Here is an 18,671-nt window from a genome sequence, read left to right on the forward strand (position 1 = left end):
TGCTTCTCTTACGGGTGCCTTAAGGTTGTGGATATGAACTTCTTACATATGCAGTAGTTTTTTCATGTGGGGTTACCTGTGGTTTCAGAAAGGTTAAGTGCCTCATCTTTCTTTCTGCAAAATAAATGACAAGTTTAATGCTGCTTTTGGAATAAAACTGATAAGGAAAAGTTACCAGATCACTTTAATTCCCTATAGTAATACTTCTACTGTGTACTCTAAGCCAGAATTTGAAGTAAGTGTTAGTCTAAGTTATATATTACCTGGGTGTTGAGGGAAAACAGATTCAGGGTATAACTAGTAAGTACTGCAGCTGCTTCTGGCTTGGCACTTGATGCAACTGGTACTGTGGTAACATCTGCAGTTATTTTTGACCCTGCTGTGGATACTAGTTTCTCCACCACATAACAGCTATGAGCTGATTTAAAAACAGAAAGAAAAGCCTGTGATGGTACAGAGATGTATGGAAAAAAGAATGATCCTGGAATCTGGTATGTTTGCTTTGTTTGTTTGGAAAACAGAAATGCACACCAATTTCTGTACTGGCCGCGACAAGCAACGGGCATGCTGCTATATTGTAAGGTACAACGATGACATTGTCAACTGAAGTTAAGGTGTGTGGATGAAGTATTGCAGAGTTTGTAGAGGATGCTGCAATATTCCTGCTAGCCGTATGTGACTGGGTGGTAGGCTCACAGCTTCTTCTTCTGCTAATTGAGCTAACCAACACAATCTCATCTGAAAGTTTTCCTTAGTTTAATATTTGTGTATTCTTCTTTTGTGTAGTTTATTTTGGATTCCAACTCAGACTCTGTGTGCAATTGTATAAAAGAGAGAGGAAGAGGGACAGCATGTTATCAGCAAGGCCAATAGCACTGTCTATTAAGGTCGGCTGTTGCTTCCTACTGTTATTATTCCTTCCAATGTTTTCCATGCCAGGTGTTCAGTTCGGTCTGTGTATGAAACTTTCACAGGGAAGCTCCAACTAGAAGCATTGAGACACTTCCAGAAATTGTAATTTTGTTGATGTTCAAATACATAAGTTCTTGTAACCTTGTCTCTGAAAATCACTAACATTCTAGCATTGTAGAGGAGGCAGGAATGTAGCCTTCCTGTTACAGAGAAGTCATCTTCTGCCATCTCTGTAGAAGTTCCCACAAACTTAAGCAACTACTGAGCCTTTTGAAAAAGAATGATTTATCTGTGTTCATTGGAGACTGGATTCAGTGACATTTTTTTAAAAGTTTTTTCACTCAGCTTTCTCAACCCTGGCAGGTCTTGGTGGGTTCTTCCCAAAGCTACAGTGGAGGCTTTCCCTTACAGAGTCTGCTTCTTTCCTGCTCTGGGTGCAAGTAAGGCTGTGCCTGTCTGTTTAGTAGTCCCCATGTGTTCTTTCCTGACACTTGGCCGCATGGTAGAAAAGTTATGTGATGCACAGGAAATTAAAGGTAAGATAGAGAAGGGAGAGAAATAAGGGCTTCAGTGAGGCTGGATCTAGGAGGAACGCATCACTGGAGGTTGAAAGGAAAGATTAGCATCAGCTGTCATAGGAAACTGGTATCAGGAGTTGAACTTGAGCCTGGGGCTGGGCAGCAAGTTTGCACCTAGGAGGTAAAGCTTGTGTGGGAGTACACAATAGACAAAGATTAAAGGGAAGTGTTAGGGAAAACTGGAACAGAATTGATTCAGAGCAGGTCTATGAGGTATAAGAGTGTAGACTCTTTCTCTGATACTAAATGTATTTCTTAGAAATTCATTAACAAAATGAAGTTCTTTCTGAGGATTCTGTTATGCCTCAGTACTGCTATGCCTGAAAACAGTAGAAATCTGTTTAGCTCATTTCACTCATAAAACCCATAATTTATACATCCGTATAAATCAGCAGGCATGCATATTCTTGGTTGTACTAAATTTGTCTCAGGGTGGAGGCCGAAGTAGTTGCATTGTTGACCTGGTAAAACCCTAGCTTGTGCGCATGATTTTCTGAAACTGTAAGTGTATTTCAGAAAATTGTTGGCTTACTGCATGGCATGCAACACCATTGTACACTTCTTTGCCAGTTACTGCTTCTCTGCTTCTAGGCGAAGCTCAGGTAATGTAAATATACCTCCATGCCCCTTAGGGTCTTTGGTTTATTAGGGTTGGTTTTGACTGGTTTTGTTGCTGATTGCTAAAAAGCTAAACTTTTTTAGTGAGAAATCCATTATGACAGGTGGAGTTCTTGCTGCCAGATTCATCACTGCATAAGATAACCTTTAGCCCAAATGTGTAAAATACTGCTCGCACAATGACTATGATACTTGTGCCCTACTCACGTTTGTTTATAGAGTGTGTTAGGTGTTGCATATGAAACATTTCTCTGTAGTTAAAGAAAACAGAGGTTATGAATTAAGAATGAGCTTTTAAAAATTTGCAGAGTTGAAGTTAAGAGCACTAAAAAGGGGAGAAGAGCTTTGTTTAAGGCCCACTGTGTACACATACCTTCCATCTGAGTGTGTTCCTTTTGAATTTAATAATCCCTATAATGCTTCCTTTTAGCAGAGCCTTCAGACCACATATTCATTCATTTAGAGTATGATCAGATTTTGAAAACAATTCTCCATGCTGCTTCTTTAAACAAGTATCTCTTCAGTTAAAGGTACAGGAGTTGGGGGTTTTCTTGCTTGGGCATTCATCTCTGCGAAGTCCAACCTAGTTAAAACAGATACACTGCTTTGAAGGCATTCATCAAACGCAGTTATTTCGTATTTCCACTAGGGGGTACTTTTAGTCATAGAAAAGGTATTTCACCATTTTCAGACTGTAGTCTCATTTCTTCAGATAGCATAGAAAGAAATATCTTTTCACATTTTACTTGGAGTAGATCCATAATACTTTTAACAGTAAAAAAGTTGATGTTCATGGTTACAATTCACAGCTGATCTGTGCTGTTACGTTTCACATGTGAACTAACAATTAACTTTCATTTTTATTTTTCATCAATAGATTTGAGCTGTGAGGCAGGTTTGAACATTTTTAGATAACAACTGATTTAATTACTGAAAGTAATTTAAGATAGAACCCATATGTGGAAATAGTTTAATATTCTGCACATTTTGTTTACTCAGTATTATCTGAGTGTTCACTAAATTGCCAGTACATTTTTTTTAGAGGTTAAATGGGCTGAGTATATTTAAGACATCCCTGTAGCAAAAGTGGAATCTCACTGGTTTTTAACAATTTATAATTTTGGAAATTGCTACTAGATACATAGTTACATTTCATTTAGCTTAAATGAAAAGCCTGGACTCTGTATATTTAAAAAAAAAAAAAAATTCTTTAGATTACGTAGATTGTGTTTTTTCTAAGAATACAGAAAGAATCTTTCGATCTAAATTAGCAAAATAACATGATGATAAAGGGGATTTGTCTGATAAAGTGTCTTGCATAGAATTATCCTAATTTGTTTTTTTTCATGGACCATAACTTCTTTTATGACATTTCTGTGCAGTGTTAAATCACTTACTAAAATTGGTTGTTCCATATCATTACCTTAGTTATATGAAATATTTGAAAATCATTCTTCAAAAAATTAAAATACCACTAAGACCAGATGCTTCCATTGCAAGAGCAGAATTTTCAGTAAATTGAATGATAGTGTATTTCCATTAATCTTTGATTCTGCATTGTAAACCTCTAGCTCAAGGATTTTTTTCCCCCTTTTTTTTCTTTTTGGCCTGTGCTTTCCTTCTTTTGTGAGGTTCATCACTCTGTAAAGTTTGGGAAGGGGGGAAAATTGTCTGAAGGGGAGCTTGATTTTGGAAAGCAATTTAAATGCTCTATCTCATGAATGTCTCCCCCTTGTCCAGTGTATGGCAGGCAGCTGTTACTCAAGATGAGTATATTATTTCTGAGTACCAATGTAAATTAATGGAATGAAGAGCCTGCAGCATGAGGCAGTTCTAATTGCTTTTGCAATAGTTTGTAATCACCAGGCTATTGAATATTTCTTAGTTTGAAAAAAGTGACTAAAAGCTGGTATGAGAGTGTTTATATTGGTAAATAAACGGCATGGTCTAAAGTTTCAGTAGCTGCTTTCAGATTTGTTTAGACAAAACCTGACAGATTTAAGTTGCGAGCATCACTATAAAACGTTTGATGTGTCTTGTGATTCAGGCCTCCTATTTGTTCTTCATAAAAGTAGTTAGCCATGAATCTCTGTGAAGCCTGTAATAGTAAGCCTCCTTCCTACCGCAAGAACACCTGTTAATTTAGTTAGATAAGAGGCTGTTACTGTTGGAAGTAAAAGGGTATCTGCCAGCCTGGTGAGTGTTGCATTTCTTCAGTAAGCAGGTCTGTAAGTTCAGTTCACCTTGGTTTGAATTAATGATTGCAAGACTGTAAGAATGATGCTTATTTGTGTTGTTATTGTTGGCACAGTAATAACACATAAGGAATCAGTTTATTGCAATAGGTTGATATATCTCTGGATGTAAATCAATTAAACTACCTAGTGATAAGAGACCTGTTTTCAGGTGTTTGTGGAACTGACGTACATGCTCCACTGCCTTCTTGAAAAAATGTGGTAGTATGGACATATCTTTGTGCAGGTGTCACAGGAAAACCTGTTGTCCAGATATGCAACGCTAACATTGGTATGGGTATATTTGCACAGAAGGAGGAGAAAATGGAGGTGAAAGTTACCTTCTGTTATTTTGTTTTTCCAGGAAAAAGTAGCGTAGTTTTAGGGAGGTTATTTTTTGAAGACTGTTTAAGTTTTTTGAAGACTGTTTAAGTTTGAGAGCATTAGAAAACTTGAATCTAAATTATTTAGATCTGAAAAAGCTGGAATAATAACAGTTAAGATTATTCTCTCACCTTTTACACTGGTGTTGCTTCAAAAGAAGTAACCTCATGGTTTACACTGCTGTAAATGAGGGGAAGCTCTGTTTTTTTTCCTTAAAAAAAAAAAAAAAGAAAAACACAAAAAAACCCCTTTTTTGTTGCGAGTAGTGTTTTAAATGAAAACAAAAAAATCCTTTGGTGTTCTTCCTGACTCTTTTGGTGTGGTTTCTTTTCATTTTTCAAAGTAATTGTGCTAAACGTGAAATTTTAAAATTTTTTTTAAGCCAAAAAGAAAAGGAGGAAATTAATCTAAGCAGGGACTAATTTAGAACGGCTAGTAGTCTGTGAGCCCTGGCATTAGCATGCAGATTCCTGCTTGACTTGGAGTCTCTGTAAGTTCTTCTCTAACTATTCTCCTGTCTCTGTTTGTTCCATGCTAAGCAGATGGCCCAGAAATTAGCCAAAAGCAGGAAGAAGGTGCAGTACAAACTCCATCAGCTTGATGTTATGCCTGTTCTTTTGTTTTCTGGGAGGGTTTTTTGCCTTTCTTTTTATTTTGTGGTTTTATTTTCTGCATCCAGCAAGTTTTTTTTAAGATTTATTTCTAAGCCACCATACAAGTTGACATTTCTCAGAAATCAGTTGCCTGATTGGCCATTTTTTGTTGCTTATCATTAGCCATTTCATGTTAGAAATAGCGTAAAGATTGGATTTATCACATGGTTACAGGCAGTACCCAAAATGCATACTAAAGAAATAGGACTGACATGGCAAAGGTTTTAACTCTGTAAAATGATTGATTAAAATTAAGTCTTTTTTATTTTATTTTATCTTTCTGTAAGAGTGCTTGCTTTAATTCACACATGTGTCAAATTGCTGGATGCAAAAAAGAAAAAAAATTATATATACACACAATAATATGCTGGATTGACTCATCTTAGTAATAAGTTTCGTTTATGGAGTTTTTAAGTATCTTTTAACAAATCTAATTTTTAAAAAAATTACAAACGTTTGCTTTCTGTTAACAAAATGTGACTTCTAAAGTGGGTTAGTGCTTGAATAGTATGTTGTCCGGTTGTGAAGGTCTTCTTACCAGAACTGCATTATGAATTGCTTAAACTGTACCCACCTGTGGTACAGGTTTTTCCATTGGTCTTGGCAGTCACTGTTAGCCCATATAGAAATTCCTCAGGCAAGAGATGCTGTTAGGCCTTTCTATGGCTTGTGTGAAAAACTTTCATTAAAGTGGGATTCATAGTGTGGAGAAAATGGGAGAATCATTTTGATTTTCATGAAATCTTTATATAGTTCATGTTGCAGTCAGGTATAATTTTACTGAATCAGGGTTAACAATTTTTCAAATAATTTCCAATTCACTTTCACATATATGTATATAGTTTCCATATCTTTGTGTTTATCTTTAGCTTCTGCAGTCTAATACTCTATCTTGCATTGCTGTTCTGGTGACTGTGTCTTAGTGCGCCCCTGTTCGTGAGCTAACATAATTAGTAGGTATGTTACCTAATGTGTTTGTTTGACTCTAATCCATTTATTTGCAGGCTCCAGAAGGTGAATCTCAACCCATGACTGAAGTGGACCTCTTCATTTCTACACAGAGAATAAAAGTACTGAATGCAGACACACAGGTATAGACAAAGATGCCTTTGTCAATATTGTGGTAGTAGGCTACTGAAATAGACTTTCACCTACTTGCCAAAATTTGTCCTTCAAAAAGTGCCAGCTCTTGTATTTCTCTCCAGGATTTCCTAGTAAGAAATCCATGCTCAAGAACCATGTCATACATGCAATTACTCTGATGTGTCTGATTTTAGAAATTATTAGAATTTGCAGTAAGCTAATTGCAGTCAGCTCATTTCTTATGAGCCATGATGCGTCAAGTATCGATTGTGCCCAGAGTAGCCCGCAATGTTTGGTTGTCATAATTTGAAGTATGTAGTCCTTTGTACATACATGCCCAGCATATTCAGGTTCTGATACTGAGGTCTTTATGTGCTTTTCCACAGAAAACACAACTTTAATTTGTAAAACTTGCTTTTTGCTTTGCTTTTGGAAAGTGGGGCTCTTGTTTTCTATTGGCATCTCCCATCATGCATGACAGGTATTACAGACTTCACTTAACAAAGGTCTTACGTTGCCATTTGTTTGTTTTCATAATACTAGGTGTGCAATAAGACTTTGTTGAAACAGCTGCTCATGTTGTTTTTTTGTATTCCCCAGGAAACCATGATGGATCATCCCCTGCGGACCATTTCTTACATTGCAGATATAGGAAATATAGTTGTTTTGATGGCTCGTAGGCGAATGCCACGGTCTAACTCCCAGGATAATGTGGAAGCGTCTCACCCTTCCCAAGATGGAAAGAGGCAGTACAAAATGATTTGCCATGTCTTTGAGTCTGAGGATGTAAGGAATTACTCTGTCTTGTAATTTTCTAGGGGTGGAAATGTAAGCACATTTTGGTAGGCTTGAAGTCCATTGCAAGTGGTCCTGTTTGTTCATTAACTGCAACCAAATATTTCATCTAAGCAGAGGAACTTGCCTTCTGTTTGCACACAAAATTGATGTTTATAGAAATGCTTCCCATTTTTAAGCTCCTTCAATGCCTTCCAGTAACAATGAGAGGAGGGTCCAGTTGCCACAGCTTACAAATACCAGCTCAGATTCTGCATGTGAGAATGAAAGTCTATCAGAGATGCTTATTTTCACAGGGAAATTCTAATCCCAAGTATTGCATCGAGGATTTCTTTTTTTTTTTTGAGAAGGAGACTTGTCTTGGGGAATAGTTGCTGACATCATATCAAAAAGCCAGCAAAGGGAGTTGGTAATTCCAGCAATCCCAAAGTATGCTGAATAGAGACACAGCTGAGTAAATTTTAGGCTATAGTGCAGGTTACTAAGCTACCTTACATAGGACCTGTCTTCACAATCAATGTGCATAACTTGCTCATTTTATGCACTTTTTAAAGCTCAGTAACTGAAAGGTAAAAATCAAACATATTAGATTGAAGTGGCTAGATATGGAGCTGTTGGGATCATAATCAAGTTAACCCTAATAATTTGGGAAAATAAAAAATCTCAGTTCTAAGCCTTCCAAGTAGCAGAGTATCACTTAAGAGAAGTAAGGTGAAAATATCCATTTCTTATAAAATCCTCATATGTCTTCCACTCTACAGTGTATCAGCAAGGACTTTGAGATGGAAAGATTTTCTTGAATAAGCAGCTGATTTTATGTAGCGATGAATCTGTTCTAAACCCATGTGTGAATAAATTATCTGGTTGCAGATGAATGTACATATACGACCCACTGATGAGGTTAAAAAGTAAGCACAAGAGCTCTGATAGAAGTAATCCTCTACCAAAATTTTGACAGAGAGCATAAAAAATTGTGGATTTTTTTCCCCAAAATAACATGTAGGCCAGTTTTGCAAAGCCTTTCAAGAAACTGACGGGAAAATAAGAAGAGTAGCTGATTTTTTTTGGCTTAATATCACTTGACATACTGCCTGATTTGAGGCTGCTGTTCCTGTATTTCTAGTCAGAAGTTTGGACGCTGCTAGCTCTCTTACTGGCCAGTTGAAAAAGAAAAATCAAACTGTCAGATGCCAGAGGCTGGGGCTTATTTTCCTTCAGCATGTGGTGGTCTGACTATGATCCAGACTTCCTGGATCTGTTGCCCAGGCTGCTATTAATACTTTTGCTAGCTGGAATCTATGCTTCTTTTGGGGGATCACTTACATTACTTTCTGTGGTTTGTTTGGATCAGCCCGTATTTGTGTCAGATGTCATCCTCCCTATGCCACTAGATACTGGCCTGGAAGGTACATGCCTGCAGATGCAATAAAGCATTCCTCAGTAAAAATATGCTGAGAAATTGCAGGAGATCATGTCAGCTCTCCTTAGTCATGGTATAGTTCACAAGTAGCTTGTAAAATTTATCTCAAATACCCAAAGGACTAAGAAAGTGTTAAAATGGAAACATTGTAGCACCTGTTAGCAGCAAGGAGATGGCAGCTTCAAAGATTTTGTACATCCAGTGGAGTAGTACAGCCTGTTTATATTATAAAACTCATGTATGTATCATTGTCACATTTTCTTCTTCTGGGACAGCTGGGTATTTAGAAGAATTTACCCAGTAACTGACACAGAAACTGTAAGCCCTCAAGTGGGTGTTGGCCAGAATGTGTCTCTGCTTGGAAGAGTCCTTATCCCAGGAGGACAGCACCAGATTTTCAACTGTATTTAGAGCTGGGTCTTCAAATGAGCTAAACCCTAGTGATCTGCCCAAATGCTGGGTGTCTAAATGGGAGTTGATCTCTTCTTGGAGAGAAGATACATGTGTATGAATGCAACATATGCATTTATCTCCTCACCTAGGTTACTGAGCTATGGAGGTGTAGTTTTCCCATTTTCTTGTTGTCTTATTCTTGCTGTCAAAACTGGATTGATCTGAGCATTAGTAAAATACTGCCAGTCTAGATATTGGCCTTTTCAGAAACAGCAGTCACGCTGTTCTCATCAGCAGGTTTACCTCTAGTTTGAGTTGCTTTAAGATACAATCAACTTTTTATTTCAGGGTTGGGAACCTTTCCTTTGTTAGGGACCAAAGTGGACTTTAAATACAGCTGGTAGGCTGTATGAAAACGTACCTCAGCAGTATTCATTCATCACCAGCACTCCCCCAGGCCTACCTTGTCAGCTATGGAGCACTCCTCCTCTTCCCTCCCTTCGCCACAGCCAGCACTGTGCTCCAAGGGACTGTTTCAGTACATATCGTGGCCAAATTCCTGTGCACTACACAGTGCTTACTGCACATATTGCTTCAGTTATGCACAGCAGTACTCTGCACCATGCTGTGCTGCTTTCCTCTCCTGTCCATTACCTGCCTCACACTAACCATGCTCACTACCTCAAAGGGAGTCATCCCTCTGGTCTGCTGTTTCCAGCTGCGTCCCCCACCTTGTATGACACAGAGCTTTCCCAGTGTCTGCCTTGTGCCCAATTTCTCTCCCACTGCTGCAGATGTAGAACAGCTCACAGTGGGAGCAATGCAGTGTAGTGAGTGGTGCATTTTGTGGCTTTAGGTGCAGGGAAGGCTACGGGCAGCTGCAGGTGCAAGAGGGTGGACGCAAAGGACAGGCTGAGAAGGAAAGGGGCAGCGAACTGGCAGAGTCATGGGAGTTGGAGGGAGAGAAACAAGAAATGTAGGGGAGAGAGGTTGAAGGAGGTAGCAGGGTGGAGAAAGGAGATATATGTGACCATTTCCAGTCACTTCAAGGCCTGGATCCAGTCACTAGTTGCTGCCCTTTTCCTGTTTCATCTGAGACTGAGGTGGGAGCAGCCAATATGGACATGATGGTTTTAAAGGAAGGTAAGAAAAGGAGGAACTATCCTTTTAAATGTGGTTGTGTGTTTTCTAGTAGACAGTTTCATTTTCACTGCTGGCTTGTCAGAGAATGGCATTGCCTCTGCTAGAAGGGAGAGCCGTCTGGGAGCTGCACAAGTGGGAAGAATTGTAGGTGCGAGCTACGGTCACTGCAGTGGGTATACCTTTACGTTTATATTAGCAGTTCTTAACTGTGAAAGGATGGCTTTATTTATATTTCTTATTTATAATTGCTTACCAAGCTGGATTCATGGCACAGGTGAATGTATTGACATTTTGTGGGTCTTTCAAATCAGTTTTTAATGCACAAATATTTTTAAACTGGATTGCAGTAACTTGACTTGTAGGTTCCTCAACTTGACTTGATGATCCATTTTACAATGTGATGGTAACAGAGAAAGTGTCAGTGGATAAGACCATCAGAATGTTTCACTTTTTTCTTTTCTTTTCTCTGGGAACTGCTACAGGCACAGCTGATTGCACAGTCCATAGGTCAAGCATTTAGTGTGGCCTACCAGGAATTTCTGAGGGCAAATGGAATCAACCCAGAAGACCTTAGCCAGAAGGAATATAGTGACTTGCTCAATACCCAGGACATGTACAATGATGACCTGATTCACTTCTCCAAATCTGAAAACTGCAAAGAAGTATGTCTCATTTTTATCCATAACAGCATTAAGCTGCTCTGTACCAGTTGCAGGCCCATGCTGGCAGAAATCAGAAAACCATTAATACTTCCTATAAATGACCTCAGTGAGCCTAGAATATCCTCCCAAGTAGGACACCCTGTCATCAGTTCTGTTTCAAAGGCAAACAGTGAATCCAAAATTTATCAGCAGTGAAATAGTTTACCATCTGTTTCTGTTTTTTTACCAAACAATTTTCAGACGTTTGACATTGTATGTTAATGAAATGAATTTAAAACAGATTAACAGAGTAATACAATTAAACAGATTACAGTAAACAATACAAAATTTATAGAGGCATGGGTGTTTGTGAGAGTGGCTGATTCCAGATTTTAAAGGGTTGTATTTGCTGAAAGGATTTGTAGCTTGATTAATAGAGATGAACCAGTGCACCACTGCAACAGACAGGTATTGGTTTTCCAATCCACAGTCATAACCTCTTGCAATGTCTTCCTGTTTAGCTTTGTCCACCGAAGCCCATGGCCCCAGGGTTTCTTCCACTCCAGTTTCCTCTGCTCATATGCAGAAAGCAGTTGTGAGGGGTGTTTCACACTAAGCAAAATCTCTGTTATGTAGTGTTGATGATATCATGTTTTAATACAAATGAAATGTAGTAAAACGTGTACCCTGTTTTGTTTTGCCTTTGAATTAGAAACGCAGGTTGCAAATAACGAGAGGTATGCATTCGTTGGTGTTAGTCAGTTCCATAGGTGTGAAGAAGCCTTTTTTTGAAACACTTTTTCTTATGATACAGGTTTACATTGAAAAGCAAAAAGGAGAAATCCTAGGTGTAGTGATTGTGGAGTCTGGCTGGGGATCCATTTTGCCTACAGTTATCATAGCCAACATGATGCACGGAGGACCAGCAGAGAAGTCTGGGAAGCTGAACATAGGGGACCAGATCATGTCAATCAATGGGACCAGTTTGGTTGGTTTACCACTCTCAACATGTCAGAGCATTATAAAGGTATGGAGAATGTTTCTGGAAGTTACACATTTTAAAAGGGTTCCATAATAGGAGAGCAGAAAGTATAGAACTCTTAAGTAAATTCTTACCAAATGTTTGTCTAGCACTCCATTTCATGATCTTTAAACTACAGTGGGAGTTATGCTACACCAATTTTCTGACTCCCAGAAAGTGAGCTGTGCCATTTACTTGCATAGACAAGGACTCTGCAGAACTTCACTCCAAGAGAATATTTTGTTCAGAAGGAAGCTATTACCAGATATACATCTGAAGACACTTAAAATTTTATGTGACAAATGGAGGCACAGGTGCCTAATACTGTCCTAGGCCATACTAGCTGTTTAAATGCCTCCTAGTATCTGGCTGAAATAGAGCTAATGCTTTTTTTTGTTGTTGTTTGTAACTATTTTTAAAACTTTTAACCTTTGAATTAAAGACATACTTATCCTCTGTAGAAACTGCTCAAATTATTTGAAGGTGTGATGTTTCTCTTCGCTTGGCTAAATGGGATATTTTAATTAGAAGTGCTTTCTTCTAGTTGTCAGAAAAGTATGTGACTGCAAAAAGCATGCAGGTCAACTGGAACTGAACAGTGTCTGGAGTAGCTGTAGCGTACAAGGGAATAGGTATTTAAACATCAGAGTTTCAAGAGCTGGAACGATGCATCACTAGGGAATGTTTGAGATTAAGCTATACGGACTTTGTTATTTATCAAAATAGCCTCTCAGAGTTACTGCAGATCATAACATGTAGACACATAATGTAATGCTGGTGGTGTACTATAGAGAAATCCTCTGATTTCTAGGAATATGCCTGTTAAACTTATTTATTTAGGCAACTTTCCGGTAACAAGTTGTATTATGTAATATGTTTTTTTGCATTTTATACTTTTCTAAATTGCAAAGTAAATTTTGCACTTACAAAGTAAATTTACAACGTAAAAAAATTTACAGAGTAAATTTTTATTTTTTGTCCATGGATTAGTTTCTTAATACTTGAACTAAGATGTTTGCTATAAAGACTTCCCATTCTGGTTTCCAAAAATGTTAATGCTGAGTTTTGATGAGTAAGAGATGCACAAGTCACTGAACTAGCCATTTTAGATTCAGTGAGTAGAAATGATAGCCTGGAAGTGTAGCATACTAAAAACACGACAAAAATAGTCTTACATTTGTGAAGGACGGGAAAAAAAAAATCATACTAAATATCTTTGTGCCAGCTTCAGTGGAACAAAACTCCCTGCAAATTTAGGCTTTTCATGTTAGCCATACTGGTTTCCTATCCCACATCAGTTTTATTTCTAAAACTGTGATGAGTTACACTTCTCTGATTCAGAGACTTTTCAGGTGGAGTTTCGTTGTGCTCGTCTGTACTTGCTCAAAACAGAAACAACCAGCTTTGCTGTTTCCAGCTTCTGCAGACCTTTCTCTTCCTCACTGATACTTACTGCTGTTGCTATCGGAACTGCTAGACATTCATTTTGCCTTTCTAAAGAGAAGATAGTCTCTTTATGTTCTCCATACATCTAGAGCTGTTCATATAGCTTTTGGTAACAAGTGTATATATACCACTGAATGATCAAAGCACACATTTAAATGTGGCAGAAGTATCTCAGGATTTCAGATTTCTTTAGCATGCTGTAAGGACTCCTATGAAAATATGAGAATGTTATGTAGATAAGAAGAATATCTTGCAAGCACTTCAAATAAGATTATTTCAGTATTATGGATGTAATCTCTGGTACTAATTGACCATAAACCAATTGCAAACTGACAGAGCTTGAGAGAAGCTTTCCATATGTGGTGATTATTCCCTAATTGTATTATGCTACTTGTATCTTTTTCAGAAGCATCTGGTGCTGCCTACTATCAGAAGCAGACTCAGGGACTAGATAAGCAAATAAATTGGTCAAATGGTGCAATTGTTTTGTTTCTGATCAGCATATATTACCAGCCTGCATAATACTGGAAATTAGCCACTTCTGAAATATATGTGCTTTCTGTAAAATTAGAAAATTATTTGTTGGGGACCACATTACTTTTTTTTCAAGGAATACATATAAATAAGTTGCATATTCGCCAGGGAAGTAAGAACGCAATGATACCTACTCTGTTGAGGGCATGTGACCTGAATGTCATCGGATGACTGAAGTTAGACACCTAAATTCCTCATACAAATGGGCATCTCCAGTACTCTGCATGACTCCTACCCTCCTGGATTTAGAAGGCTGAGGCAAAAGCCCCTCAGACTTTTGAGTAAACATTGTACCCACAGCTTAGTACAGGTTGATTAATCCCTGTCTTCTACTATGTGTGTTGTTGTGAAGACCTGCATATAGAAGATGAATGGCCCTTGAGCATGTGTGGTGAGCTGCTAACTCCTCACTGGAGTGGAGGAGTCCATAGTCATGGAAGAGATGGAGTTCGGACCTTCTTTCTGCTAAGACTGGAGTAGAGGCGGTTCCCACAGCCACGTGCTTTGTCATTTTGTATTCACATGCCCGTTTTCTTGAAGCCACTTTCAATAGTGAGCCAAGCTGAGCTCAGCATTGTGTGGAAGTGAGGGCAGCTGTTTCCCATGTGATGATTGCATCCAGTTTAAGGCACTGACAAGAAAACAGACTCTAAGGCAGTTCACCGTGGCAGGATGCCAGTCTAGTTATTCAAGTCACTGCTGAATCTGGAGTTTAGCTCAACAGAATCAGCAGCAGTAAACTGGATGTAGAGACTTCAGTGTATTACTTTAGCTATAGTAGAAATTATTTTTCAGAATTAACCTTTTGAAGTCAGTGTCAGACACCTGTTACTTGCAGTGGGATCCAGATTTCAATTGTACATACAAAAGGAATTCAGAAGTAGGTACTGGACTTGGTAGGTGTTGTATTAAGTAAGATGGAAGTTGCTGTATTCTTTATAAAGCATTTCTTTCTTGATGTGGATTTTGTATTTATGTATTTATTTGTTGGCTAATCCTTTGTGTGAATGAAGCATTTCAGAAAAATATTTTAACAATCTCCAAGAGCTCTGAATACTTGTGTAAGTACAAATAGTTGTACCAGGGGTCAGGTTGCAGTTTTCTACATTTTCACATTTTAGTTTTCAGGGAGCCATACCATCACAAAGTCTCTCAGGCTGGCAGTCACCACTGAAGCTGATCTAGACCAACACTTTGGCTCAAAGTAGAGCAGGTTGCTTAGGGCTGTGCTCACTAGGGTTTAAATAACTCCAAGGTTGGATACTCCACAACCTCTCTGGGTAACCTGTTCCAGTGTTTTACCACCTTGACAGTAAAAATAAATGTTCCTCCTTCAATTTTCTTCTGGTAGCAAGGAGTTCATGATAAATGTGATCATTTAGAAGGGAGGGGGAATGGAAATCAGGAGCACTGCTTATACAAGCATGATATGAGCAGGGCCTGCAGTTTGCTTGACAGAATTGAATGTATCCCATTAGGGAAGCCACTTATTTGTAACTGTCTTAGCTACTTATTTAAAATTTTATTTCCCATCCACAGTCATTGGCTTTTTTGGTGAGATGCATAGACCTGTTAAATATTCTTTTTATACACAATTTGTGTTATCAAATGAAGAAATTGCCGACAGGAAGCTAGTTTTCTTAAAAGAACTGTGTCAGCTTCTCAGCAAGAAAAATTTGATATTTTATCACTCATTTCACTGAATATTCTGATGTTTGTGTCTGGCATTCAGTGATCAGATTCTGTTACAATGCATACAAAGAGCTGTTTATTCAGGGCTGTTCCCATGTCAATATTTTAACACTTCCCCCAACCCCCAGTGCTTACATTAAATGTTTCACTCTGTCTTTGCCAGCATTTTTCATGGTGATTTCTTTTTGCAGGGTTTGAAAAACCAGGCCCGGGTTAAACTGAACATAGTTAGGTGTCCTCCAGTAACCACAGTCTTGATCAGGAGACCAGACCTCAGATATCAATTGGGCTTCAGTGTGCAGAATGGGATTGTAAGTAGCTTCCATACTCTCTGGTTAAGCTTTAATATACATGAAACTTCTTATCCATTTGTGGGTAAGTTTCAGCGTGGGAAGAGAGAAGCTGCCATTTTCTCCCTTACAGCAACCAGGACTTTGCACATGTGTTAAGTCCAAGATATAAAAGCTGAGTTAATCAGAGTTATTTTTTATCTTTGACTATACTTCCTTCACAACTTTAAAGTCAGCCAGAGGAACAGAAAAGCTGTTTTAGGTTAGAGAAACAAAAATGTGTAGCAGAGGCTGCTTTCAATCTGCATCATTCATGTCTCTAAGCAAGCCATTGCATGATCTCAAAAGAAAAAGACTGTCCTTGATCCTCTTTTGTTGTAAGGCATCTGCATCCTGAACGTTGTTAAACTGTGGTCCTTCATACACTCTTAAATTTCCAAACCACAGCTCACATGACATAAAACACAAACAGCCTTTTCTGACGGTATGTTCTGCTCTTGGAAGAGAATATCCAGTAGTTATTTGTCACTAACAAATTTTACTTTGAATCAGTGATCAATTACATTTTAGAATTCGTTGCAAGCCTCTGTGTTTAAGTGCTGGTTTACAGTTTACAAACAAAAATGGGTAATCTAAAGTCTCTGTTCCTTATCCAGACCCTGATAAATTTGTCCTTTCCCTTCCAGATCTGTAGCCTTATGAGAGGAGGTATAGCGGAGCGAGGAGGTGTGCGTGTTGGCCATCGAATCATTGAAATCAATGGACAGAGTGTTGTAGCGACACCCCATGAGAAAATTGTTCACATTCTCTCAAATGCTGTTGGTGAGGTAAGAGCAGGCAATGCGTCTAGGCAATATAACAGTTCATCGTTGTTACCAGTAACAACCAGTGGAAACCAGTAACAAGTGGTGTCCCTCAAGGGACCATACTGGGGCCAGTACTTTTTAATATCTTCATCAATGACATAGACAGTGGGATTGAGTGCACCCTCAGCAAGTTTGTGGAAGACACCAAGCTCAGTGGTGCAGTTGATGAGCTTGAGGAAAGGGATGCCATTAGAGCGACCTTGACAGGCTTGAGAAGAGGGCCCATGTGACCCTCGTGAAGTTCAACAAGGCTAAGTGCAAGGTCCTGCACCTGGGTTGGGGCAATCTCCAACATCAATACAGACTGTGGGATGCACGGATTGAGAGCAGCCCTGTGGAGAAGGACTGGGGGACACTGGTGGATGAAAAATTGGACGTGAGCCGGCGATGTGCATTTGCAGCCCAGAAAGCCGATCATATCCTGGGCTGCATCAAAAGAAGCGTGGCAGCAGATGGAGGGAGGTGATTCTGCCCCTCTACTCCGCTCTCATCAAGAGCCCATCTGGAGTACTGCTTCCAGCTCTGGGGTCCCCAGCACAAGAAAGACAAGGACCTGTTGGAGTGGGTCCAGAGGAGGGCCACGAAAATGATCAGAGAGGGCTGGAACACCTCTCCTGTGAGGAAAGGCTGAGAGAGTTGGGGTTGTTCAGCCTGGAGCAGAGAAGGCTGAGGGGAGACCTTACTGTGGCCTTTCGATATATAAAGGGGGCTTCTAAGAAAGATGGAGAGAGACTTTTTACCAGGGCCTGTAGTGACAGGAAAAGGGTAATGGTTTTAAACTGAAAGAGGGTAGATTTAGATTGGACATAAGGAAGAAATTTTTCACGATGAGAGTGGTGAGACACTGGAACAGGCTGCCCAGAGAAGTTATGGGTGCTCCATCCCTGGAAGTGTTCAAGGTCAGGCTGGACAGGGCTTTGAGCAACCTGATTTAGTGAAAGATGTCCTTGCCAGCGGCAGGGGTTTGGACTAGATGATCTTCAAAGGTCCCTTCCAACTCAAACTGTTCCATAATTCTGTGATTTTACCTCTATTACCCTGTTGCTAAACAAATCTAAAAAGTGGAAGTGAGAGCAAGCCAGCACACCATTTCTTTTATTTACCCATAATTCTCCTATGTTTTAGAAGAACTCTAATCTGAAATTATGAAGTGTCCACAACTTTAGATGGTTCATTGGTACTAAACATAATGTTTCATAAAATCACCACTTGCAGTACTTTAATAAGGGTATGAAAACTCTTAGGTTTTACCTTTCCCTTCTGTCCTGTATCACCTTAGCTAGTTCCTTCACCAGTGCCCTGTTGTAGCATGCATGTTAGGAACACTGATTAACTTGTCGTATTTCCTCTAGATTCATATGAAGACTATGCCAGCTGCCATGTACAGACTGTTGACTGCGCAAGAGCAACCAGTTTACATCTAAAGCTGACACCTCACCGTCACAATGTGCATGGAGGATGTTTTTCCTCGTTAGTGCTTGTCTCTCTAGTGCTGCATTTCTGTGTCTGCAGAGACATTTCTTTCTCTAGCTCGCTCGCGCTCTCTCCTTCACAGACACAAACACACTGTCTCTCTCTCCTCCCTCCCTTTTTCTTCTTCTCCCCACCATTTTCCTGTATTTTGGGAAGGGGCATAATACATCTATGGGACTATTTTGGTTGCATCTTTTTACAAGTGCAACTTCATGCAGTTCCACATGCAAAACAGGAAAATAACAGCAGCATTGTTCACTACAGGATTCACAAAGAAGATTGACTCTGCTTCATACTACATAATCAGTTTTATTTTTGTGGCTATAATTTGACAAACTGAGTAAATTAAATGTTGCTGAATGAAAGATATCTTTACCAAACAGATAAAAGTATAGGGTGCAAAGTGTTCTCTTGGATATCCTGCATGTGACTTTGCTTTTCCTGCCCTATTTTCCCACAGGCACTGAGCTCAGTATTAAAGGTTTATGTCTGTAG

The 18,671-nt window shown here is 39.1% G+C and overlaps 1 protein-coding gene across 1 annotated transcript in view; it reads left to right on the top strand.

Moving 5' to 3' along the window:
• The window catches only part of APBA1 (amyloid beta (A4) precursor protein-binding, family A, member 1), a 39,429-nt gene extending 21,302 nt beyond the window's left edge, over positions 1-18,127 (top strand). Inside the window, exons 5-12 of the mRNA XM_009328095.1 lie at positions 5,269-5,301; positions 6,384-6,470; positions 7,063-7,248; positions 10,696-10,875; positions 11,669-11,881; positions 15,739-15,858; positions 16,524-16,664; positions 18,056-18,127. Of these exons, the coding sequence (XP_009326370.1) occupies positions 5,269-5,301; positions 6,384-6,470; positions 7,063-7,248; positions 10,696-10,875; positions 11,669-11,881; positions 15,739-15,858; positions 16,524-16,664; positions 18,056-18,127 (1,032 nt within the window). The remainder of the gene's footprint in view (positions 1-5,268; positions 5,302-6,383; positions 6,471-7,062; positions 7,249-10,695; positions 10,876-11,668; positions 11,882-15,738; positions 15,859-16,523; positions 16,665-18,055) is intronic.
• The last annotated feature ends 544 nt before the right edge of the window (positions 18,128-18,671 follow it).

Source organism: Pygoscelis adeliae, unplaced genomic scaffold (genome assembly GCF_000699105.1).
Source record: "Pygoscelis adeliae isolate BGI_AS28 unplaced genomic scaffold, ASM69910v1 Scaffold45, whole genome shotgun sequence".
In the NCBI taxonomy this organism is placed as follows: domain Eukaryota; kingdom Metazoa; phylum Chordata; class Aves; order Sphenisciformes; family Spheniscidae; genus Pygoscelis; species Pygoscelis adeliae.